This window comes from Alosa alosa, chromosome 14 (assembly GCF_017589495.1).
Source record: "Alosa alosa isolate M-15738 ecotype Scorff River chromosome 14, AALO_Geno_1.1, whole genome shotgun sequence".
NCBI classification, from domain to species: Eukaryota; Metazoa; Chordata; class Actinopteri; order Clupeiformes; family Clupeidae; genus Alosa; species Alosa alosa.
In genome coordinates this window covers 13,911,681-13,938,570 of record NC_063202.1, presented here as the reverse complement: position 1 = coordinate 13,938,570, position 26,890 = coordinate 13,911,681, and the positions used below count along the sequence as shown (strand labels likewise).

Below are 26,890 nucleotides of genomic sequence, written 5' to 3'. Positions count from 1 at the left end.
GGATGTTGCTAATGGAACCAATATAATGAAGGTGCTCCAGTAGAGCATGATATTGGGAACTGAAATGGTGTCATGGTCTAGGATGGTGTCTTGCAGGCATACCTCTTTGGTCTCTCACTATATGACTGTGTTGCAACGTCTGAATTAACCCATATGTTAATGTGTAAAATGTGTGTGTGTGTGTGTGTGTGTGTGTGTGTGTGTCTGTGTGTATATTAATGTGTGTGTGTGTATGACAGACAAGGTTATTGTCCTGTTTGCACTTCTGGGTGTTTGTGTGTCTGTGTGTCTGTGTGTGTGTGTTTTGTGTGTGTGTGTGTGTGTGTGTGTGTGTGTGCCTGTCTGTATGAGTCTGTGGGCCAGATGTATGTACATTTGCGAACGTAGCGTTATCAGCGCCATGGACACACCGCAGATTGCGAGCGCTGTCAGACCCAAGTTTCCGTCGTATTTATCAATCGTTCAATCCTTAGTGTAAACTGCGCCTTTTCTCTGCCCTTCTCCGCCCATAAACGCAATTCTTAACGCCCACAACTGAATAAGCCTACAAGCTAAAGTTGAATGAAGTTAACTGATGACAACATTAAAAAAAGAATCAAACGTTTAGCGATCATGAAATAATACCATACATGATAAGATGTCAACAAGCAGGGGAGATAATGAAGATCAGTAGTTCTACTCAAACTACTTGTGCACGAGGGCTATGGAAGATTGGTCAAATCTAGCAAGTAGGAAAGTTTAAGTGAATGACGGAAAGTGAAAGTAAGACATGCGAAAGGCCAACGAAAATTAAGGTTGCTTTTGGTAGTACAAATACTTTCACCACAAAACTGGTGTTCTAAATAGCGATTCTGTTGTCTTTGAAAGGTTCTCTTATTGACGCATTGAACTGCAATGTGGATTAACACCTGTTTTACAAGGCGGAAGTATTTAGGCTATAGAATAGGCGTGCACTTTCAGGAGCAGTCTTTGTACATACCGCCGGAATACATAACTAGGCTCTTTACTCTTCCCTCCCATCTTTTTACGCTAAACTCCCACTTTCCCCTGGATCCTCCCATGAATGCATATGCATGACATGACAATCGCAATCTGCCACTTTCAGCTCCCGCGACAGGCAGTTTGCGCTTTTACATCATTGTGGCCTGTTTGTACATACCTCGCAATGATTTTACACGCACATTGCGAAACAAATACGCCTGAAATGGGCGCAAAAGCATTAGTACATCTGGCCCTGTGTGTGTGTGCCTATGTGTTTGTGTGTGCTTGTCTGTAAGCATGTGTGTGTATGTATGCAGGTTTATGAGTGTGTATGTGTGTGTGTGTGTGTGTTTGTTTGCGTATCTGTATGCTTGTCTGTATGAGTGTGTGTGTGTATGTCTGTATACACGTCTGTATGAGTGTGTGTGCGTGTGCGTGTGTGTGTGTGTGTGTGTGTGTGTGCATGACTTACTTGAGCATGTGCGTGGACCCGTTGATCTGCGTGGCGGTGCAGGGAGTGCGGGGTCCAAGTAGCGATGGTCTGCGGTAGCGCTTCTGGCCGCAGCACAGGATGATGAGGAAGGCACGACGGAAGGACTTGTTGAGGAAGGCGTACAGGATGGGGTTGAGCATGGAGTTGATGTAGCCCAGCCACAGGCAGGCCGACCACAGCTTCTCAGGCACCGTGTAGTCGATGAACGGGTCCACCACGTTCGTGATGAAGAACGGCGCCCAGCACAGGCAGAAGCATCCCATAATGATGCAGAGAGTCTTGGCCGCCTTGGTCTCCGTGCGCATGCGGTGGTTGCGCTGGTGGACGGCACTGTCGTGCGGCCCACCTGAGCCAGAGGGCTAGGGCGGGGCCCGCCCCTTTGTGGGCGCCGATCTGGTCAAGGTGCCGGCGTCACATAGATGCGCTGGTAGGCCAGCACCATGAGGCCCAGCGGGATGTAGAAGGCCACCACCGAGCAGGTTAGCGCGTACGGCTTATTCACCATGAACACGCAGGCCGTGCTGTTGTTGCCCATGTTTTGCCGCTCCTCAATCTGCCTCGCAGGGTCACCCACACACACACACAAACAGGACACACATGTATCAATAACACTTTACAGTAAATATGATAATTGTAAAAATAGTATGAAATAAATACAAAACTATGAATAACAGACACTAAAATAACAAATACAAGTAACATTTTTGGTTGTGATGCATTATGATATGTTCTAATTACAAAACAGTTGTTTGTGACATTGAGAACCTTGGTCTATATGGGAAGTCACTTGCCAGCAGCACAAGGAAATTCACATCGTGCTCCCGGGATAACCCATAATACGGAAAGATTGTGTGTGTTTTATACTGTTTACATTTTAACACTCTCTGCACTTGTAAAATATTTGACGAATGTGTAAAACACTTACATATCCTTAACAAGAGAGCCATTGATACTGTATGAGCTCTGATCCAACACTCCGATGCAAATACCTCTGTAAACACGGGTGTGTTGACGCAGACTCTTGTGCTCTGGACACAGTGTATTTACATGGATGTATAGACACGACAAGCTATCTAAATACACACACACACACACACACAAGCTATCTAAACACACACACACACACAAGCTATCTAAACACGGCATGCGGCCCGAGTTAATGAAGCGGAGGATGGCTGTTGTGGAGCGGCACTGGGATGAGGAAGCAGCTGTTCAGACATAGACAATCTCTTTGCTCAGTGGCGCATGAGGCCCAACACTGAAGTGTCAAAAGGGCACAAGGATCTAGGACAACAAATAAAAATGCCCTACAATTTATTTTGGGCCAATCTGATAGTGAGGAACAGCCATTTAGGGTGAACCTAGGGTGGTCTTTCTGCAAAAGTTCACACACCAGTTACATAGACTGTTCCTCGGGAAGTTTGGGAATTTTTCCCGGTTGGTTGCCGGTATTTTGAGAGCTGGTTTGTACTTATAATGTCAAATACTGCTGTTGCTATTACATGCCACAACAAAGCCTGGAGCACTATTGCATGTTGCTTTGAAGTCAAACATAGCACAGCACATCAATGCATATGATAAGGACAGGTTGGACTCAACATTGTTGCATTTGAATGGCAAGTAGTCTATGTTGCATATCACATCACATGGGCTAATTCATTCTGAATTTGATGGATGCAAAATGGCCAAATATTCAATCATGTCAGATAGTCCAAATAGTGTCTGATAGGCTCTAGCCTACAGTTCTTACAAACAGGTGAACAGACAAGGAACGGTTGGAGGAAGATGATCCATGGACCCATGGTGCACACAAACATGGGGAGGAAAGCCCTTACAGAATGATGTTCACCGGTCTACATTATAACAACAGGCTACTAATTAGCCTACTTAATGTTTAGCTGATCGATTAATGTGTCAAATTTGACTTATCAATTTCAGGCTGCTTAAAAGGAATTTATTGTTTTTGCTGCAAGTCCGCACTTGGCATTCAACCCCACAAACTTCAAACACACACATACACACACACACACACACACACGCACACATACTCAACCAGGGGCGTGCAGAGACCTTTGAAGGGGCAGGGGGTCAAATTTAAAAAAAGGGCACATGGAACAAAATTTTCAGAAAACGTGTTAACTTTATTTAAAACTTTTGATTACAACCCAATAGAGAATATGGTGTAAACTGGAACTTAAGTTTTACATTCCCTAGCCTATAAAGCTTTAATCATCTGAACCTAAGCTGGACATTTTTTTTTTTTTTGCATTTAAATTCTAGCATTATGCTATTTCAATGATGATGGTGGGACAGGCTATTATATGGTTTAGCAATTTGCAAAGTAGTCTAATGTACTGATAAACATTTTATACATTTTCATATTTATTCATTATGTATCAAGAAGAATGGGTGTAAATAGCAGACAGAGCTGTAACACATTTTCTCATTTCTCTCCTTGGTTCTGAAAATTCAATAGGAGTGCATGTACTGTAGGCCTACTGTAGCCAGGGCACAGACAGATAGGTCTTTTCAGTTTTCATTAGGCTACTGTCTACTCAGAGATCATAGGCTATAAGGCTACATCTTATTGATTAAATTCAAAGCTAATTTTAATAGCCTAGAAATCTAGACGGACCCTAGCGGCAGCAAATATGTTATTGCCTAGTCTGGCTTGTCAGGCTATAATTTTAATGTTTATCACAGTGAACTACCACCATTAGCAAGCTGGTGTCTTGCAGGTTCACGTGCTGTGCGTGTGGCCACTGAGTGAAATTACGCGTAATGTAGCCTACTGTAAACAGAAAACGACGTGTGGAGTTGGGTTAGTTAAACAACTACAGTAGCCTATGTCGTCGGCTTATGACGATTTAGAAAAGGTTTGCCTACTCTGTTTTATGAACTAGGTCTACTAACCTAAGCTACTATAACATAGTAACCTAAACAGAATATGTTATGAACGTTCAGCCTTAGATTTTTTGAAGCTGCCAGGTTATTGAAATGGATGGACCATGACATGGTTAAAACGGGTTTGATAGCCTACTTCATTAAACATGAAACAACTTTAAACATTTTATTCTCTATCTCTAAGCTGAATACTATTGCATGTCCAGATAGGTTAACTGCCAAGTGACCTTACCGGGCTCCCAAAAGTCTCCTGCAGCACTGTGCCTGCGTGCACCTTCTGAGAGTTCACTGAATGTATGACGTCACGGATTGGTGGCCGCAAGGCATTTCAATTCAACACAGAAAATTGTATTTTTGTAAATTTCTAATTTCACAAACTATTAATGAGACATTTTAGCGAATATTCACGTTGGAACTAGCGGAAGTATTAAAAATTTGAAAAAGTAAAAAACGGGTCTTGTCAAAAGGGCACTTGGACATCAAAGGGGCAAAAGGGCAGGTGCTAGAGCCCCTGTGGCCCCCCTTCTCTGCACGTGCCTGTACTCAACTGAAGTTCCATTTATAAACTCTGGCAGAACTCTCAGGATTAATTAACATTCAGACCTTCCGCTCTTATTAATTAAACACTGTAATGCCATCTCATATTTTATGACCTTCTCTCAATAGCATGTGTGTGTGTGTGTGTGTGTGTGTGTGTGTGTGTGTGTGTGTGTGTGTGTGTGTGTGTGTGTGTGTGTGCTTATGATAAAAGGTGTAACGGCGCTGCACCTGGATGGTAATTATCATTAAAGTGGTCATCTGATTATGAATTCTCATGTGAAGCATGAAACGGTGCCTCTCAGCCACAGACCTGTGATGATTGCTCTTTGTGACCTGGCAGTGACTATCTTTCTCTTTATTTTACATTTGTATTCTGAAATGAATCATTTAGCTTTACTATACACTCATGTTCTGTGTTGTCTGTGTCATTAAGCTTTCAGCTCGGCTATGACAGTAGGGTGCCTGGTGGGGTACGGGCTTAGATAGATAGATAGATAGATAGATAGATAGATACAGTCTATACTGTAGACTTAGGAAAGTGCTTAGCCAGCAGAGGCGTGCTGCTCTCAACTTCTCTCATTTCCTGGTTCAGAAAAGTCTGCGTTTTTTTTGTTGTCCTCACAAGGTCTGCCTAGTTTGCCAACACAATCGATCGGACAAGCTTGTGTTGGGCGACAATGTGCCGTGGTTCGATATAGGCCATTAATCAGCACCGGAGTGCGGAGTGGCACCATGCCCATTGCCCACTCCACCAACCATCATCAGACGATGACACTGTGCCAACTCCAGCCGAGGACAATCGACAGCAGCGGGGAACCATGACAGTGTCTGTGTGTGTGTATGTGTGTGTGTGTGTGTGTGTGTGTGTGTGTGTGTGTGTGTGTGTGTGTGTGTGGTGGTGAGTGTATTACCCTGATAACAAGGCCTCAGTGTTTGCATGTTATCAATGCTGCTAATGAGTCCCTTGGAGAGCGCGCAACAGTTAGGCAGACAGCTTTTCTGAATTGATGGACACCGACTTCTACGTTGAGTCATTTATTTGGCAGTCAGAAATAGACAACCATTTGCATGAGAAGAGAGACAGCATGAGACAGCATTTGCATAATACTCAAGGACTGGCGGCGGGCATGATTAGAAGAGACAGACAAAGACGGAGCTCAAACTTTAAATACCAAAAACTGTCCCCTTACTGTGGCCTTTGCAATGCCAATCATAAATAAAATCATAATGCCATGCCACAAAACAAGCCGTCAGAGTTGGCTCATTAGATTCCTATTTGCTCTGTGTCCCGCTGAGGTTTGGTGGTGAGATACATAACTTTACCCTCTGTGATCGGTACCAAACAAGCTCAGAAGAATATTAAATAAAGATCCATATCAGAAAATGGCACACAGGAACTAAATGCTTTCTGCCAAGGGAATAACAAATGGCTTCTGCCAAGGGAACAACAGATTGCTTGGTTTCAGCTTAGGAAAAATTACATTCTTGAAAAAGGCTTTCTGATGACAATATAACAACCTTCGCTGTCTTCAACTTTTATCTTGGATCCATCATGCCTTTGGCCGCTTGTGTATGTTTGTGTGAGTGTGTTTGTGTCTGAGTGTGACTGTGTGTGTATGTGTGTGTGTGTGTGTGTGTGTGTGTTTGGGCAGGCGCGTGTGTGTGTGTGTGTGTGTGTGTCTCTTCTCGTGCCTGTGAGAGAATGAATCTAACGTTTCTTCCTCTTTGCTCCCTGGGTTGAATCAGTGGTGAGCCCACAGGTAGCTCACACAGAACTTCTGTGAATCGTTTCTGTGGCCACCTGGTGTAACCTCAGTCCATTTCTCAAAGCTATGTGCAATGTGGCCCACACACTTCAGTGTTCCATGCGAATTAGAGGAGCTCTCCCTCCTAAACAAGCTCTTCCTCCCTCTCCGGGAAACGCCAGTGAATCGTTGGACTCTTTTCACAGAGAATGCATTAGTAAATAAATAAGACATCTGTTCTCTGTCACTGAGCTCCATGCAAAGATTAGAGATAAAAAAAATAACAAAAGAAGAAGAAGAAGAAGAAGAAGAAACAGAAAAACCTGTCACGGAACGCAGGAAGTAAACAGCATTATGCAAGGAAATTCATGGAGTGCGGCCTTCATCCAGAGCCTTGCAGCCAGTTCCCTCATGACGTCACTCAGGTTGTGTGTGTGTTTTCTTGTGTGTGTCAATCACCAGGTCCTGTCTCTCCTGTGTGTGTAAGAGTGTGCGTGTGTACATGTGTCTTTATATATATATATATATCTATATATATATATATATCTATATATATATATATATATATGTGTGTGTGTGTGTGTGTGTGTGTGTGTGTGTGTGTGTGTGTGTGAGTGTCTGTGTGTGTGTGTGAAAGAGAAAGAGAGTGAGAGATAGAGTGTGTGTGACTAACCAGATCATGTATTCCGATGCTGTTCCAGCCTTGCATTATGGGTAGGAAAGAGATGACGGTGGGGATTACCCAGCATCCCCCGATCATCAGTGCCACACGCAAGGGCGTCATCTTGTTCCTGTAGACCAGTGGCTGGCAGCAGATAGCATAGTACCTACAGTAGGAGGGAAACAAGATCTTATTATGAACTATGACCTAGGACACATGAACACACCTTGCAGTCAGAGATATACAAAGGTACATACTTGTAAGAAAATGTCAAACTATTGCAGAAGTGTGTAAGAAAATGTCAAACTATTGCAAAATGGCAGGTTGTCAAACTTTCTGCTGAACCAGAACTGTTCCACTATAAAAACTGTGTGTGTGTGTGTGTGTGTGTGTGTGTGTGTGTGTGTGTGTGTGTGTGTGTGAAAGAGAGAGAAAGAGAAGAAGGAGAGAGAGAGATAATGGCATGAACACACAATTTTTCAGTCCAAATAGGGCCTTTCTTTCTCTTTTTCTCTGTCTCCCTCTCTCTCTCCCTCTATCTCCACTGACCCAGATCTGTCATTCAAAGAGCCATGTGCAGGAATGCATGTGCTCTCTCTCTCTCTCTCTCTCTCTCTCTCTCTCTCTCTCTCTCTCTCTCACACACACACACACACACACACACACACACACACACACACACACAAACACGCACTGCTGAATATTCCTGACCCTAACACAATAGTGCCAACTAGTCTCTTCCACACACACACATTTCACCCACTTCCTGTTGCCCTAGAGAAAGTGTGCAGCCAAGCTGTGTATAGCCAATAAGGGAGGATCTTTTCACACTGTGTTGCTCTTGGCCCTCCTCCCCTCCTCCAGGTACTACTGCCTCTATGATGAGTTTACTGGGAACCACCTCAAAAACCAAGACTAGCACGATGAATCCCTTTAGAACTAGCAGGATGAATCAGTCTTAGAACAAGCAGGATGAATCAGTTTTTAGAACTAGCAGAATTAATCAGTTTTTAGAACTAGCAGGGTGAATCCCTTTAGGTACTAATGCTATACCATGTCATCTAGTGTCAACTTTCCTCAAACACTAGAGAAAACCTTAACAGCCGATCAACAATGGACATGCAACTGAAGCGGGAACTGCTGAAATAATTAGCCTTCACAATATTCGATGAACATCCGGACATTCGCAAAAATAGACAAAAAGTATTTTATTTCTAGTTCTGCATGGTACTTCCGTACTCCGTGTATTGTCTGCTTCAGGACAGCCTGGCTGGAAGAGCATCAGTGGCCGCCAGGCTGCAGGGGCCGAACCCAGAGCACGAGCAGAGCTGTTGGGGTCGGGGGCGGGTAAGATGGCGGATGCAGGTGCAGCGTGGCACAGATGTACAGAGCCGGCATGGTGGTCTGGAGGATGTGTGGGTGGCACTGACAGCTGCTGGATCATATCGTATCAATTGCATCCTACACATACACACAAACACACACAGCCCTCCACAAGAATACAATACAGGCCAGAGCAAATCCACTGAGATCAGATCACCAGTGGAGTGTTCAGATCACCAGTGGAGTGTCTGACCTGTGAGAGCACGGCTCTGTGGAAAGAGCAGGACCATGTCTCTCATGTATTTACCACCAGAGTCTGTTTCTGCCTTCAACATTCTTCATGTTGGAGTCAATCTTTTCAGAGCAAGAATGATTGTGTCTTTGGACAGTTATGGATCTGGAATTGGAATTATGAAAAGGTTGCACTAACAAATGCATTAGTCTCCCTCTCTCTCTCTCTCTCTCTCTGTGAGTCAGGGTGTGTGTGTGTGTGTGTGTGTGTGTGTGTGTGTGTGTGTGTAGGAATATTCCTTTGAAACCCATTAATGTTTTTGTTTTTCTCTGCTCTGCTGCTTTTAAACAAATCTCGGCCCTGACTTGAGTAAACTGAGGCTTTGTTGTGTTGTTCTGTGTTTATGTTGTTTGTGTTTAAAAACAAGACATACAGGGGACATTTAAAGGCTGAGAGAAACTGGGAGAAACAGAGATCTCAGCGACAGAATGCAACAGTCTCCTCCACATCAACATCTGTGCCATGCTTCACCTCTGATTACATCTCTCTCTCTTTTAAACAAGCTGAACTTCTGATTACGTCTCTCTCTTTCTCATCATCCAGTTCATCTCATCGTCATTCGTTCCCACTCTGTTTTCTCTTTTGTCACTCACTTCTCTCTTTCTCTCCATCTTTCCTCTCTTTTTCTCTCCTCTCTGTCCTATCCCTCTCTCTTCTCTCTCACTCCCCTCTCCTTCCTCTGTGTGTGTGTGTGTGTGTGTGTGTGTGTGTGTGTGTGTGTGTGTGTGAACACGCAGGTCTTCCGTGAGGACCTCATCACATTCAAAACACAAACACCAGGTCCTCTCTGCTCATTACCATTTCTCCCTGCCCTGCCGTCTGGCTGCACATGTTATTGTCTCAGTCGGAGCCCTGCGGTCATGTCTAACCTGCCGCGTCCGCCCTGCTCACATCACTCTGGTATACGTTACGCTGTGCCGCACACTGCCACGCCGGGTTTCACCCGACACACAAGTCAGGGTCTGTGAAAAGACCTTAGGATCTTGCAGGGGCTTGAACCGAAAGCCTAATTTGAAAATTTGAAAAATTAAAGGACGTCTTCGGGGGAGGAAGGTGGTAGACCGAGACAAAAGGTGCTAGACCACTGTGCCAGGCAGTAGATTCATGGTTGCGTTTGTGCTGTATGTGTGGTGTTGACTTGACAGCAGTATTACCGTGTGTGTATGTTCCCAACCACTGTAGCCGTGTGTTGTTGCAGCATTGCTGTGTGTGTGTCCAGTGTTACGTCCCTGTGTGTGTGTGTGTGTGTGTGTGTGTGTGTGTGTGTGTGTGTGTGTGTGTGTGTGTGTGTGTATCAGTTTCCGTTTTGCTCTGTTCTGTGTCCTGGTTTGTTTCAGACAGTCCCGTGGACAAGGGACGCTTAACTGCCTGCAGTGCGATTGGGGTTCTGCCCTTTGAAAAGAGCCTCGTTACGTCATGCTGGTGGGGAACGCGAACTTTGGACACTTTGGGTTTGCCGCGCCCATGCCACGCCACGCTACGCAGCCTTTGCAACCTTAGTCCTGATTCAGGGCAATTCCACGCAAAACTGTCACATCCATAACAGCAACTAAATACCATGGCATTGTGTTGCCGTTATGGATGTGACAGCTTTGCGCGGAATTGCCCTTCATACTTCTTTTCTGCTATTATGGTTTTGTACATAAATATTTTTAATTTACCCTCCCTGGTTATTTTGCAGGCGTAGCAAATAGTGCATATAAGAGTTTAGAATGAAAGTCTATAGATCAAGAGAGTAATATGTATGCATTGGCCTCTGGCATTATTTCACACGTATTGTCAGTTTCTTTCATCTTTCCTAGAGTCACAACTATGCTATGACTGCAATTAAATCAATTCATCTTATAGCTTTTATCTTCGCTGCATAAGGTAGCGATTGACAGTTGATATATTGCCCTGTTCACTATAGTTAAGTGAGGCACCTTGAGTTTTCCTTCTCTTTGTTAAACAGTTTTACTTCTACTTTGCGGTCATTCTGAGTGCCTGTGGCTTGATAGGGAAAGAAACCGTCTTTGAAACTGTCCTTGGTGAAAGTGCCTTTTCTGTTTTTGCACCCTCATCCTGGTATAAATTGCAGAATCATTTTAAATTAGACTGCCTACCAACAATGACACAGTTTAAAACTAGGATAAAGGACTATTTGAGTACTACAGTAAGTGCACATGTGCTGTTACTGAGCGCAGCTGGTGATCATGTTGAGATGATGTTAAATTGCATACTGTCTTTTTCTGTTTTCTGTTTTATGTCTGTTTTACACTGTATATTTTAATATGGAACTATTATGCTGCTGTCTTGGCCAGGACTCCCTTGAAAAAGATATTCTGAATCTCAATCAATTCCTGGTAAAATAAAGGTTAAATATTTTTTTGTGTACACTATTTGTCAACCACAATAACACAACCACAACCATAAAAAAAACGCTAGATGTTTGGGGATTCAGCCTGTATAGCAACACAATATGGTGAGATTGGCCAGTATGAGAGAACATGGTCCAGTATCCCTGTATCTGATTGGCTGATAGCCTGATAGAGTGATAACAACATGGTTTATGACAGGCAGATGGCATGATAGCATGCATATGGCATAACTCTGTCATCTCATGGAGAGTGCCTGCAGGGGTTATTTTAGGTTACATAAACAGCAGTTTAAAAAAGCCTGCCACTGAAGTGGAACATGTACAGTGTTCTAAACACACACAAACACACACACACACACACACACACACACACACTTGCAGAAGTCATAAAGAAATGCAAAGGTTGTGTCCATGGTAAAACATTTATGCTCAGGAGGGGGTTAGAGGGAACAGACGGAGGTCACCGGTGCCACTGAAACAGGTGTGAATTTGAGAGGGACAGTCAGCCAGTCTAGCACAGAGAGATTTAGCAGTATTCCTCTGAAGAAAGAGAGAGTTGGGAGTGATGGAGCACCAGCTCTACAGCTGGGTTCATGCTCGTTGGAGGAATGGATGTGTTTGGCTGCAGAGGTTTTGAAAATGCAAACTTCCACCAAAAGTACTGACTGTGTGTGTCTACTGTATGTCATTTACTTGAAGAAGATTCTCATGTGGAGGAGGGACAGACGTTATTAGATACTGTAATGATTACAGTGACCTCTGATACTCACTACAGAAAATATTACCCCCTCATACACACAATCTCGCTCTCTCTCTCTCGGTCTCACACACACCAAATGCACACACACAAACACACACACACACACACACACACACACACACACACACTTGCAGAAGTCATAAAGAAATGCAAAGGTTGTGTCCATGGTAAAACATTTACGCTCAGGAGGGGGTTAGAGGGAACAGACGGAGGTCACCGGTGCCACTGAAACAGGTGTGAATTTGAGAGGGACAGTCAGCCAGTCTAGCACAGAGAGATTTAGCAGTATTCCTCTGAAGAAAGAGAGAGTTGGGAGTGATGGAGCACCAGCTCTACAGCTGGGTTCATGCTCGTTGGAGGAATGGATGTGTTTGGCTGCAGAGGTTTTGAAAATGCAAACTTCCACCAAAAGTACTGACTGTGTGTGTCTACTGTATGTCATTTACTTGAAGAAGATTCTCATGTGGAGGAGGGACAGACGTTATTAGATACTGTAATGATTACAGTGACCTCTGATACTCACTACAGAAAATATTACCCCCTCATACACACAATCTCGCTCTCTCTCTCTCGGTCTCACACACACCAAATGCACAAACACACACACACACACACACACACACACACACACACACACACACACACACACACACACACACACACACAGAGGAGGAGGGCATGTGTGCCCTTCACACACAAACTTAACACAGTTCATGCACTAAGAGACTGCCCAGGGGACACAAACATAAGTGTGAAGACACACACACACACACACACACACACAGAGACGGGGAGAGCAGAGAAGGAGAGAACATCACAAGAGATAATAAGGAGAGTTATATGAGAGGGAGAGAGGCCAGAGTTATAGGTGAGAGGAGAGGGTTAGAGGTGAGAAAAGAAGAGAAGAGAGTTAGAGGAGAGAGGAGGAGAGAGGAGAGAGGAGAAGAGGAGAGAGGAGAGGTGAGAGGCTAAAGAGGCCAAGAGGTGGGCGGACATTCGGGATAGGAGGAAAGGTGAGAGGAAAGGAGAAGAGGAGAAGAGGAGAGAGGTGGAGAGGAGAAGAGGGTGCTGTGTCCATGACAAACACCACCATAGCACCAAATTCACAACCACTGCCTCAGGTACAAAGTGCTGCAACATGGACTAACAGTGCACTTTGTTACTGGACTAGCCACTGCACACTTCAACATTACGCTACACCTCTGGTCAGTTAATTAGGAGCTTCTAAGGAACACACAAAAAGTTATTCAAAAAACACACACATATATATATATATATATATATATATATATATATATATATATATATATATATATATATATATATATATATATATATATATATATTAGGGCTGTCAATCGATTAAAAAATAATTAATTACATACTCTGTGATAAATAAAAAAATCGAATTAATTACATACTCTGTGATAAATTAATCTAAATTAATCGCATATATAATTTTTGCTGTGAAGGTATTTTAAATATTTAAATTCAAATAAATCATGGAATAATCAGCATTAGTGACATTAAAGTTCAAAAACTCTTTTATTATTATTTTCACTGTTCATATAATTGCCATAATAATCTATGATATGACCTAATATGCTGAGGAAATAAATTCAAATGTGCTTCGGGAAGAAGTTTTTTTTACATACAAGGCATTTCAGGACACAGATATAACATAGGGGACACAATGAAAATTAATTAACACTCCCCTCAATGTCAACACTTATTTCTTTGCATTGATGTGCAACTATAGAGTTGATGAACTCCGGTGATATGCAAATTCCTTGCTGCAGACATTGCAGAGGACTTTATTTTCAACACTTTATTTTTAATCAACACCATCAGGCCATTTTTTAAAAGTAAATGTTCCAATCAATGATCCAGGCAGCACGTGTTCTTCTCTCTCCTTCATTTTACAGTCTAATTTTTACTGACTAGAATGGCTCGGGGTCAAAGGTCATACGGAATCGATTAATCTGCACAAATTTTTTTAATCAGTTATTTTTTCTCAAATTAATTAATCAAAATTAATCAGTTATTTTGACAGCCCTAATATATATATATATATATATATATATATATATATATATATATATATATATATATATATATATATATATATATATATATATCCAGGACTCTACAGACAAATGTGCAAAATATGGGCAAAGGTGCTGTGTAAACGTTTCAGTCCATAACTTTCCTCAGTGCTTATTCTGAGCTAAACACATTTTTAGTGAGAGTAGCTCATAATGGACATTCCTTTACAAGGGTTATTATGCAGGGAACACTTCAGTGGAACTGGACCGATGGAAGAAGATGAAACAGGAACATACAGTAGTTTTTAACAAAAGGTTTGAAACCCTCCGATGGGTCTGGCTAAAATATTCAGGACAGTGTTTCAAGCTCTTGTAAGTGGATGTCAAATAGACCTCATCTATTAAATCAATATTTTCTCTGAGGTGTTCCTGGCTCCAGACTGTAATATGCTGTTAAGCAGCAGGAAAGTCTACAAGAAGAGAGATGTTTTCCCTTTTGTGTTTCCTTTATTGCCAGTAGCAAAAGGAACCTCTTCAAAAAATGAAATGAAGACATTCTAAACCCAAGCCAAAAAAGGAAAATATTCTTCACTAACACACGAGAGAAATTAAAAACACAATCAAGGAGAGAGAGAAAGAGAGATAGAGAGAAAGAGATAGATTTTTCTTGTAATATTTTTTTCAGATTTTATTTACTTCATATAATAACTATTAAAAGTAATATTATTATTGTCCATATGAGTTTTTTTTAAGTTAATGTTTGTACAAGCTTTGACAACACAAGTTATCTTGTCATGTCAATAAAGCTTTCTTGAAATTATAAAATAATAATTGAGAAAGACAGAGAGAGAGAGAGAGGGAGAGACAGAGAGAGAGGGAGAGGGAGAGAGAGGGGGGGCATAAACAAGAGAAGGCACAAGCAGTGAGAGGGCAATAGACTGGCAATGTGGAGATGTGCATTTCAGACCGCTTCTGTTTTCTCTTTTCTCAAGTTCACGTCCTTTTCTCTCTCCAACCTCTTTTCTCTCTCTTCAGCCTCCCCATTTCCTCTTCCTCTCTCTTTGCTCCTGCATCTATACTCTGCCCCCCCTCTCTCCACCCCTCCCACCTCTTTCTTCCAAAAGAACTTAGGAGTATGTTCTTTGGCTTGATTGAATTGAGCATCAGAGTTGAATAAGCCTCAAGTCAAATTACTGACAAAGTTGGACTCTAATTTGCAAATGGTGTACAGAAAAAGGTCTGTTGTCAGTCACTAATAATGATAATCATCTATGTTCATCTTCCCACTCTTTCTGTTCTTACTATTCTTTCTCTTTCCTCTCTCCTCCTTCTCTCCCTCCTCTCCTTTCTTTTGTTAAATCTACCTCTCTTTCTCTCCTTCTTACCCCTTCTCATTCCTTCTCTCCCCGCTCTCCTTTCTCTCTTTTGTTAAATCTACCTCTTCCTCTCCTCCTTACCTATTTTCTTTCTTCCTGTCTGTCCTCTATCTTTTGTTTAATCTATCTCTCTTCTTTCGTCTCCCTCCTTTTGCTCCCTCCCCCTTCCCCTTCTCTTCCCCCCTTCTCCCCCTCCAGTGCTCCTTAATGCATCCTTTCTCTCACGGCCTGTAGGCGCCTGGGTCTCTCTCTTCTGTCCTCTCTCTTCTCTCTCTTTCTCCCTCTCTCTCTCTCTCTCTCTGCTGTCCTCTCTCTTCTCCCTCCACTTCACTGCGCTGCCAAGACGCTCTCTTCTGCTTAAATGCGGTGATGAGATGGCTTTGTGCGGCCCAACAGGGCTGCAGGGCGTGCAGCTTTTTCTTAGAGCCAAATTTACTTTGATTCCTTAAAAGCATAAAGAGAGCTTTGACTCTCCTCTGCTCTCCGACACGACCGCCTGTGTAATCAGACAGCGCCGCCTAAGAGACACAATGACCTGGGACTAAGTGGTCTGCAGACAGACTGGGGGTGGAAGAGGGGCTACAAACACATGTACTGGCAGAGAAAGAGACAGAAAGACAAGAAACATAAGTGATACTCATTGAAAGGCACATGTGGGCCACAGAGAGGTTGGGTATGGACAGGGATCACACTGGGCATGACAGCAGTCACTAAATGACGACCGATGATGGCATTAGTAGCATGTGGAAGCAGGGGGCTCAAACACCTAATTGAATAAAACAGGGCAATGTTCTCTAGGACACCAGGGAGTACAGGTAATTACTTATGGCTTACACTAATACATACACACACACACACACACACAAGCCCCCACAAGCAGACAGAAAGACAGACTAACAGACACAGACACACACACACACACACACACACACACACACACACACACACACACACACACACTGACTCATGCATATGTCTTGATAACCAATTCAAGTTAAAAGGTGGTGGTTATGCAGTCAAATTCAGTGGTGTGGCATCCGCTTGGCACAGCAGCGACAGCATCAGTAGTCTGGAGTCTGAGTGCACTGAGTGTGCGACCCACCCGTGTGTTGCTCCTGCTCGCCATTTAAAACTCAGGCACATTTGAAAGCCAGTTCACCTCTGATTGCATTTGGGAACGGTGGCTTCTATTCACACAAGCTGAAATGCCCCACAGGTGGAGGGTGCATCAACAGGCTCTCCCTACTGCTACACACCACATACCCAACACATCAGCTTCCTACACATCACATACTCAACACACTAGCTCCCTAACACACCATCTCACCACATACCCAACACATCAGCTACCCAACATACCATTTCACCATATACTGTACCTAACGAACCATGAACCAGCTACCAATAATAATAATAATAATAATAATAATAATAATAATAATAATAATCATATATTTTATTTATATTGCACTTAACATTTCATAAGATATCTCAAAGTGCTACAGGTTAAAAAGTAAAAAAAAAAGCCAAAGAAAAATGTGGATTTAGAACAGGACCATCTAAAAAACATCTAAAAGGAAGGCACCAAAAGTTTTGCTAAAAAGAAATGTTTTTAGTCCTTTTTTAAAACCGTCTGTAGTATGTGGTGCCCTCAAGGTGTCAGGGAGGGCATTCCACAGACGAGGGGCCACAGCACAAAAAACCCTATCCACTCACCACCTATCCGACACACCATCTCCCCAAACACGCCACATACCCAACCCACCAGCTACCTAACACACCATCAAACAACCTACCTAACACACCATCACACAAACTACCTAACACACCATCACACAAACTACCTAACATGCCATCTACCTAACACATGACATACTGCACTCAGCATAGCTAGCACACCAAGTACCAAACACAGCAGCTAAACAACTGACACATAAAACACTATTTCAGCTCTCCATCTCACTCTCTCTCCTTCCCTCTCTCCCTGTTCAATATACAGTAGATGAACTCAGGGTTGTTCTCATGGCTCATTTGCTAACATGGCCGCTAAGCTCCAGTGGAGACCCGCAGCAGGGCTACGGGCGCACAACTGAAGTGTTCTGTTTGTGGAGTGTACGCTGCAACAATTATCTTCCACTTTAAGACCAGTCCTCTAACAATTATCTTCCACTTTAGACCAGTCCTCTAAAACTGTGTTTATGCTCCACGAACAGAATGTTTCAGTTGAGCTCCTGGTGCAGCCTGGGAGATAGTCTGGTCCGGTGGTCTGTCTGGTAGGTCCTACCTGTCCAGGGAGATGCAACAGAGGTGCAAGATGGAGGCTGTGGTCAGCAGAACGTCCAGCGAGGTCCGCACCAGGCAGAAGGTCTCGCCGAAGATCCAGTCCTGCCGGATCAGCTCGATGGCCCCAAACGGCATCACCAGAACCGACACCAGCAGGTCCGCAAAGGCCAGCGACACAATAAAGTAGTTGGTCTTTATTTTCCTGTGATGAAGATGGCAAGAGGCAATATATCATTACTGTTCCCTTATGTTGCACTCACTTTTCAGTTGATGTTGAGATACTGCAATGTTTATTAATGTCATTATAAGTCAACTTTGGACAAAAGTGTCTGCTCAGAACTCTAAACATGAACATAAACGGATGGGAGCAAACATCTTTGTGAGAAACAGGACACATGAAAACACATCTAGTTTTCTACATGAGCAAATTATCAGATAAAAATCAGAGCCAGAAATAAGGTAGGATAGAAATGAGAGATGAGGAAGGAGAGAAAGAAGAGATGAGGAAGGAGAGAAAGATGAACCATGGCAGTGTAGAAATAAGGGCAATACAAAATGTGTTATGTGAAATACAGTGCATCTGAAAATGTGCAAGAGGGAGAATGAAAGAATGAATGAATGATGTAGCCCATATGGAGAAGTCCTGTTAAAAACACATATGATTCAATTTTTGTCTTAATAGAATAATGCAAGGACCATATGTGGCTCTAAAACCAAATGTATAATACATATATGTACTGTACAGTATTCATGTACAATACTGTATGTCCTGCCTTAGTATTCATGCATATAGTATTCATGTATGAACATATAGTATGCATGTACGAACAATGCTATACAACACAAAACATTATGTTTGGCATAGACTAACAGAAAATTGAGGACATTCTGGGAGTCATAGACTAGATGAGGAAGTGTATCCTTCATTTCTTGACCATTATTTGTGTACATGCTGAGGAAAACAGGGTGAGGTTTATTGGAGTTTTAGTCATCATCTTGCTCTACTAACTTAGCTTTCAAATTACATGAGACAGAAGTATTGTGGAAGACAATTAAAATGAAATGAAAGTTCAAGAAATGATCCGTGAATGAATGTCTGAATGAAATTGTATGCATGAAATGATTATTGTAGGCTATACATAAGTTGCAAGAGGATACTGCTCTGAACCCTGAGTGATTATCCAGTTTGATTTGCAAAACGTGTGACACATTCAGCAAGGAGGACCTTCCAGTGAAATGTTTGGTTCACCAAACCTCGCCTTGTCTAAACACAATTGTGTTTATGTATTGTTTTGCATGAATAGAAAATCCTAGGAAATTAGATTAGATTAGATTAGATTAAATTTTATTGTCATTGTGCAGAGTACAACTACAGGACTACAAGAAATTCCCCCAGTCATAGGCTAGATGCGGATATGGATTTTGGAGATCCAATCTGCCCGTCCCAACTAAATATGCTTTAAACATTGACCCAAACCTGACTGACCCAACGCAATATGCGTTAAACCAAAGTCCTTTTAGGCAAGTCCCTCCACTCGGCGGCCATATGGCAACGCTTTACTTATCGCCGAACATCGGACATCGCCGAAGAGGATTGGTTTTGTGGGGGTAAGTATCTTTAATATATTATATATGTATCTTGCTATATAGCATGTTGATTTCGTAGTCAGCGATGGTCAAATGTGTTTTGTCAATGTAACGGCAATCTTAGTTAATTGCCGTTACATTCTTGGCAAAAGCAAGGGTAATGCTTGTTGCTAGCTTTTGTCGAGCTAAAACTGTCTTTAGGTACATTTAATTTGAACAACTTCTCTGTGTACAAAACGGCTGTGATAAAGTTAAAATGTAGTTGTTGTGACAGTCTTACAAATTAAGTAAATCTTATGTCAGTGTTGCATGCATGAAAAGAGACATTGCAAAAAATATTTAATTAAAACATTTAATTAACATATGTCTGATAACTAACTAAACAGAGCTAACAGCTCAAGAGGTGAACATTATTCAAATAAACAGAGTTAATAGCTCAAGAGGTGAACATCATCCAGAGAATACCACTCTAGTCATTGCTTGGCCTGTTCTCACACATTGAGCACTGGCATAGGTCTGTACATGGCAGATCATGCTGTTTGCATGTACATCTGCCCTTGGTACACTGTGTTTTTTGGCATCCACAGTGTACAAGTGCCAGTGTACAGCCTCTGGAGCTGGTGGCAGTGACATCCACTCCACTTCATAGCCATCTCCAGCCATTTTCCACTCCAGCTTCACAAAGGTCTAAAGATGGGGTGAAGCTAGCTCCTAGGTCTTGGAACAGACGCAAGTACTCTGGTTTTGAGCATAATTTTTTGTAGGCTTTTGCTTTCCCAACTTTATACAGAGCACTCACAGTATCACATCCAGAAAAGGCATGCAGACCTACAAGGGCATGACATTTGTCCTCACCAAGATGGCTGTGTAGTTTGCTTATATCTGTAATGTGTGTTTCATTTCCCTTGGCTGTGTGAAAGTACAGATGACTGTCTATTTGTGGGCAAAATGCTAGAGCCAGCACAAAAACATCTGTGTCTGGACTCCTAATCACCAGGTCACTGCAGGACTTGGATGCATAAGCGGTGTGCAGCAGAATTCGTGTATCTGCCTCTTCTTGAGTAGTCTCAAGGTCTTTGATTTCAGTTACATCAAGGACAGTGTCATTTAGCTTTCAAGATTACATGACACTTGTGGCCATGTGTCGTGATGATGGTAACATTTTCAATTATATTTTTTGCAGATGTGGTCCAGCGTTGGAAGAAGTACTCAAGCAAGTTGTTTTTGTTCTCCCCACATTGCCTGTGGAAAAGGACCCAAATAGTAAGTGAGCATTTCTTCAATATTAATTTGCCTAACACTGCCCACAATAATTAATCTTGCAAACAAGTTGCGGTGAGTTGTCAGGGTGATTTCTCTTCCTTTGACCTTTGTTGTAGTGCTTTGGCAAGAGTCTTTAAATGTTTTAAGTTTAATTTTTTTTTAATTGGGTCATGGTAAGACCTTTCTCCTGTGCTGATCCGTCTGTCAAAGAATTCTGTGAGTGCCACTTCACCTCTTGCAATGCCTCTGTGAAGAGCTTGTGGGCCCGCATGCTCCTGTTGTAATGGTGGCCTGTAATAATCACCCCATCAATAGAGCCTATAGCCACCAGTTCGGACTCAATTAAGATGTCCTGAAGGCCTGCGTCTGCATAGAGCTTCCCAATGCATGAAAGAAATGCCATGGCCGTATGGAATTCTCCCATCCTTAAAACAAGTTTTTTTGAATATAAGCTTGTCTGCCAACGGATTCCCTGTGCCTTGGCATAGATGGCTTGGTCCATAACCAATACAACTTCTGTTTGTTTTAGGCTGTCAGCAATTGCAATGGAACGGCTCAGGATCGTGTGAACCGTGTTCAGGTCAGTTGGGCTGGCATCAATCACAGGTAAGTAGGTTGCATTTGTAAGAGGTAAGACTGCATCTTCCTTCAACATAACTAGTGCAGTGCCCGTTCAAACATGCTATTCCTGTAGCCCAATTACATGCCTGCAGGTAGGCCTGCTTTGAAAATAGAATAGGGAAAAACACAATTCCAGGTAAGCATTAGATAATGAATAGGCCTACAGATAATATAATAATATAATAAATGTGAAGTGAGCAGAATTTAAGCATGGCTACATGTGCCATTTTTTACAAATCAAAATTACATAATCCTAACAGCTGTTTTGAGTCAAGGCTATATGCTTAGCCTATTGAATAACTTGATGATAGAGAAAACAAACCATTTTGTGGAATGATGCATCATATGAAATTTGCAATGGTGTGACTCAAAAACAGTCTCTGGTGGCCTATAAGTGACATCACACTCTGTCTGCCAGACGTTGCTTGTCGCTGGTTATGCTTTGCATGTGTGGCATTTTGAGATGTTCTTTAATTCGGGACCATCATCACTCGTTTCATTTTAGGACCTTGCAGTTGGAACTGCCGTTTGCTTATTCAAAAGTCTAAAGACAGTCCAAAGTAGCCTGCTCTGGGCTATTCATATAGCATCACACTCTGTCTGGCACTCGTTGCTTGTCGCTGGTTATGCTTTGCATGTGTGGCATTCTGAGACGTAATTCGGGACCATTATCGTTCGTTTCAATTAAAGACCTTGCCGTTGGAAATGTCGTTTGCTTATTCAAAGTTTAAAGACAGTCCAAAGTAGCCTGGGCTATTCGAAGTGTCCGTTTATTGCACATCATTTTTTACATCATTTTGAAGAGCCACTGCATACCTGTGTGTCAAAATCCGCGGAGTTCACTTTATTGTTGAGGTCAGACATGTTAAGTTTTTACCCGTGTAACCTACACTGAGAAAGCCCTGCTTCTATCCTCACTGGTAGCTTACAGTACAGTGGTGTGTGGGAGGGGGAGTGGCTAGCGGCGAAAGCCAATGTGCTTTTTGTGCTACCGATTTATTTAACGATATCATTTTGCATTTCTTATTCAAACAACGTCAAAGTTGGCACTGCACTTACTCATGCCCATAGCAAGACACCTGCCAAGTTTGACATCAGTCTGACAAACGGTCAGCGAGATATGCGTGCCACAGACACACAGACAGACACACAGACGCTTCTTGCTTTATAGATAGATATTAAAACCTGTCCACCCAGGAAGAACTTTACCCTGGGCCTCAGGAACTTTCATTAAGAAGTATGCTGCATCAGTTCTCCGACCAATTGTTTGGGCACCCCTGTTTTGGTCCTGCTGAAAATCAATCTCCAACCCTGAACTATGAGAACCAGACCGCTTTCCTCTTCTGTAATATAGTAAGTTAAGTGGTGGAGGACTGACTGACCACTCTCTTGTTCTTTGTCTGGATGTGTTTGGTACAGGTGCTGCATCATTACCCGTGGCTCGCTGAATTGCGATACCATTGGTGTTGTGCGTTGTCCCTTTACCAGACAGGGTCTCTTCTCCAAAATCATTGTTGTCCCAGACCAAAGTCACAGGCACTTCAGCACAGATGGATTCTGAGATGTAAGTTTCTCCTTTCTCCATTTGCAGATTAGCCAGGGCAGTATCATGCTCAAGGACCAGGGAATTGGATGAACAGTGGCCAAGACCATTCAATATTCCAATGAGTTGTGCTGAGCCAGACATATGTCTAATTGCCATGGCAAGTGCACATTGCTTCGGCATGAGCCATTGTGCTTTTGTTGCCAAGGTAATGATGTCCTGACAGGAAGATAATATTTTCCTGCTATCCTCAAAACTGACATGTTCGTTCGCTGGTTCTGATGTAATTCCAGATGCCCATGCAATGAAATTGAACAGCTGGTGAGGCACTACCTCAAAGGCCCTCTCCAGGGTGAGGTCACTTGCAGTGGGAGGCCATAGAAGTTTTTCAGACGATTTGGCAGCGTTTTGGAGGATCTCTTTGAGGGTAAGTGCAGCATGATACAAAAAGCAATAATCAGGCCCCAGCTGTGGCGCAACTGGCTGGGGCACCTGCACCCTACGCCGGCGACCCGGGTTCGATTCCCGCCCCACGGTCTTTTCCGGATCCCACCCCTGCTCTCTCTCCCATTCGCTTCCTGTCACTCTCCACTGTCACTATCATTAAAGGCATAAAAAAGGCCAAAAAACGGCGATAATGTGATCTCTGTGGTGGCATTGTCAGGCCCCTCTCTCTCCATCTCTAGGCTCATATCCCCATCACTATTCTCAGATGAGGATGAAGAGGACATGGCGACATCCTGGAGAATATCCTCAGGAGACATATTGTCTACATAAACAAGGTATGTTTTGGAGGCTTTGTGGAATTTTAGAAAAGGATGGGACTTTTGAAGCCTCTGTTTCAACAGGTGATCCTTATATGCTCCTATGTCTACTCTTCTTTCACAGTATCTTTGAAAAGGGTATTGAGCCTTGCCAAGCGAAACACCTCTCGCCTTTTTATAAGCCTCTCCTCAATGACTGTCTCACAAAATGTTTTGTAGCCAATTTCATAGAGCCTGCTCTCTGTATTCTTTGTTTTTAAGTACAGGTACCTAGTGTAATCCTTGAAACAAGTGAAGTGGTAACGTGCTTCGCTGGCAACCAAGTCCCTGTCTCTAATATGAAGGAGGTGAGCCTCATCTTTTCTGCCTTCAGCGGCAAGAACCAGTTTCCCAGCATGCAGTGTTTCACACAACGAAAGTGAGCGTGACCTTAGAGCCCGAGTTTTTGATGGACCTTCCTCACCACCCTCTAGCTCTGCCTCTACCTCTAGCCCTACACATTAAACAGAAGACAACAGATTTAGGGTGTGTAGCCTACTCTCAACAATAGTGCATTAATTGACAGATACTAGCTGTTGGATCAAATTGTGTGGGCAGTGCTTATGGGAAACTAAAATAGTGTTCCTCTTCATCTTAACATAATCCACTGCAGAATAAATGTGCGTCCCTGTCATATTAACACAAAGGCTGCAGGCAGGTGTGAATGTAGGTACTGTATTTGTAGTCCTCCCTATCATTCAAATCGAACACAAACTGGTTCCTTAAAATGTCCCCTAATAGACTTGCCACTAATTGTAATTTATTTTCTCATTTACAGGGCAAGTTGAATTCAACATTGAAGTTAACACTACATTCATTTTAATGTTTCATCTTTTGATACCAACCTTTTGTTACACTTTCTTGTAATAAAGCTTCATTCTCTCTCCTCTTTTGTGCTCTTTGTATCTTAGTTTTATTTGTGACATGGCAGTAGCAGTCTCTGTGGTAGCCACTGTTGTCTGGTATAGCAGTTGATTCCTGGCTGTTCAAATTAAACCTCTGCACTGCCTCTTCTGCAACAACACTCTCTCTACAGGCAAGGTCCTTCCAAAGAAACACTGACTGAATGAATTTGTCCCAACTTATAGATGTAAATGGGCTTATTGGTCCATCAACTTCCACTACATGCATGCAGCAGTTCATGGCTGTAGGTGATGCAGGTACCATGTGCCCGAAGAGGCTATTTCCTGGCTTTTTCATGACGTGATAGATGTATACAACTCGCATGAAATACAAATTCCAAGATGTATGAAAAACTTTTATTAGTGTTTGCAAAGAAACAGAACAACCATCATACATTATGCTGTAAACGTTACTTCTACACCCATACTCGTTTAAGTTGCATACTCGTTTAATGTTTCTATCAAGTTGAGTAAAGAGTTCAAAAGCCTCAAAATTGCCCAAATAAAAAAGCCAAATATTCCACATTTCACGTTGGACACAGGTGTTTGTTTACAGTTTTGGGCGGGTCAAGCCACACCGGCGTAATTCCAAGAACGTGATTGGATGACAAGGAACAAACGTCATGCATTTAGGACCCAAAATATAGCGGTCTTCTCTATTTGCCTGGAAAATAACGTGGAATAAAGTTGTCGATAAAAAAATAATGTCCATTAGCTGTAAGTGGCAACAATTTTTATCTAACATGAATATATACATAGAATGTATCTATACAATCTTGGCGCCTCCATCGTGAGAAAAAGTTCAAATGCACGAAATCGCCCCTCGGCCCACGGCCTATATCCACATCCATGGAAGAGGTGCTCTTAAAACAACACCCCCAACTGCCCCCAAGCGCTGCACAGTGCAGCTAACCCCCAACTGCCCCCAAGCCCTGCACACTGCAGCTAACCCCCAACTGCTCCAGCTGCACACTGCTTCGAGTATATGTGCTCCTTTGTGTAATGCCACATTTTTACTTACTGAATTATTATATAATAAGTATAAGTGGGGCTATAATTATAATATACTGCAGCCTCTATATATATAAAAAATAACATTCAACTTTCCATATAAAGAAAGGACAAAACATTTAGGAATATAGGAATAATGAATCTAGCCCAAAAATGGCAAATTTCATAGTGGCAAGTTTCATAGAGGCAAAGAGAGAGGGAGAGGGAGAGAAAGAGAGTGAGTGAGAGAGAGAGTGGTTGGCAGATGTGGGGGGTGCTGTGCTGTGCTGTTTTGAGTGAGTGAGCGCAGGCCTCTGGGCACTCCACAGATGAGTAATAAACCTGAGGATGAGGTAACCTCCACTGCAGACATGGAGCTATTAATAACTCTCACACACACACACACACACACACACACACACACATACATTACATACAGCACACACACACACAGACACACACACACACATTTATGCTGGTGTCCAATGTGAATTCTGCCACAGTTCACCGTTAGCCCCAAAGGAAAAACAGAACAATCTCATTGCAATCCACACAATGTTCTCTCAGAAACCAAACACTTGAAAGCTAGTATTTGGCGATACGTTGGAAACATATTTGTTTGTAAGTGCTATTTGTAATGCTTTAAGAGTGATATTTGGTGATATGTGTAGTCTGGTTTGATATCGTGCTAGAATCTTATAGCAACAGTATGCAACAGCTTTACTTTCTGATGTTTCATTTTTTATAAGTGGCTGTTTTTGCAGCTATATGGTCGCGTGAAAGACACATAAACATTCCAGCTAAACTCTAACAGAGCCAACTATGCAGTGTTTGCATGGTTATTGCATGCCTTGGTGGTAAGCTCACTAATGATACACCAAACTTCTTGATGAGTGAGATAGAGTTTGCGCCTCCCAAGAGATGGCGTGTGCCAAGGTAATAAGCTCACTAGTTTCAAACCCAAACTCCTTCCTGCTTCTGCCGCTATCACTAAATTGTGTGCCTGTCTAGAGATGACGCATGCCTAGCTGGTACGCTTGCTAGTTTTGGATCCTCTTAGAAGTCCTTCCTGCTGCTTTAAGTGGCCCTGATGAGAGTGATTTAGTTGGAGCCTGGCTAGAGATGATGGTGTCCCTTGGAACTTTCACTTCACTCCTCCTCAGCAGGCTGGAGATAAGACAGGCCAGTCCTGTGGGGCGTGTGTGTGTGTGTGTGTGTGTGTGTGTGTGTGTGTGTGTGTGTGTGTGTGTGTGTGTGTGTGTGTGTGTGTGTGTGTGTGTGTGTGTGTGTGTGTGTGTGTGTCTGTGTGTGTGTATGTGTATGTAGGTGTGTGTATGTTGGTGTGTGTATGTTGGTGTGTGTGTGTGTGTGTGTGTGTGTGTGTAAGCAAAGCCAGTCCAGCGGTGTGAGCTGAGGCACACT

General features: G+C 42.7%; 1 protein-coding gene across 1 annotated transcript in view; it reads right to left on the bottom strand.

The window, feature by feature from the left end:
- Positions 1-26,890, bottom strand: part of htr4 (5-hydroxytryptamine receptor 4) — a 117,869-nt gene that overhangs the window by 41,284 nt on the left and 49,695 nt on the right. The window contains 4 exon segments of the mRNA XM_048263744.1: positions 1,454-1,842; positions 1,845-2,027; positions 7,337-7,490; positions 17,761-17,961. Coding sequence (XP_048119701.1) covers positions 1,454-1,842; positions 1,845-2,027; positions 7,337-7,490; positions 17,761-17,961 — 927 coding nt within the window.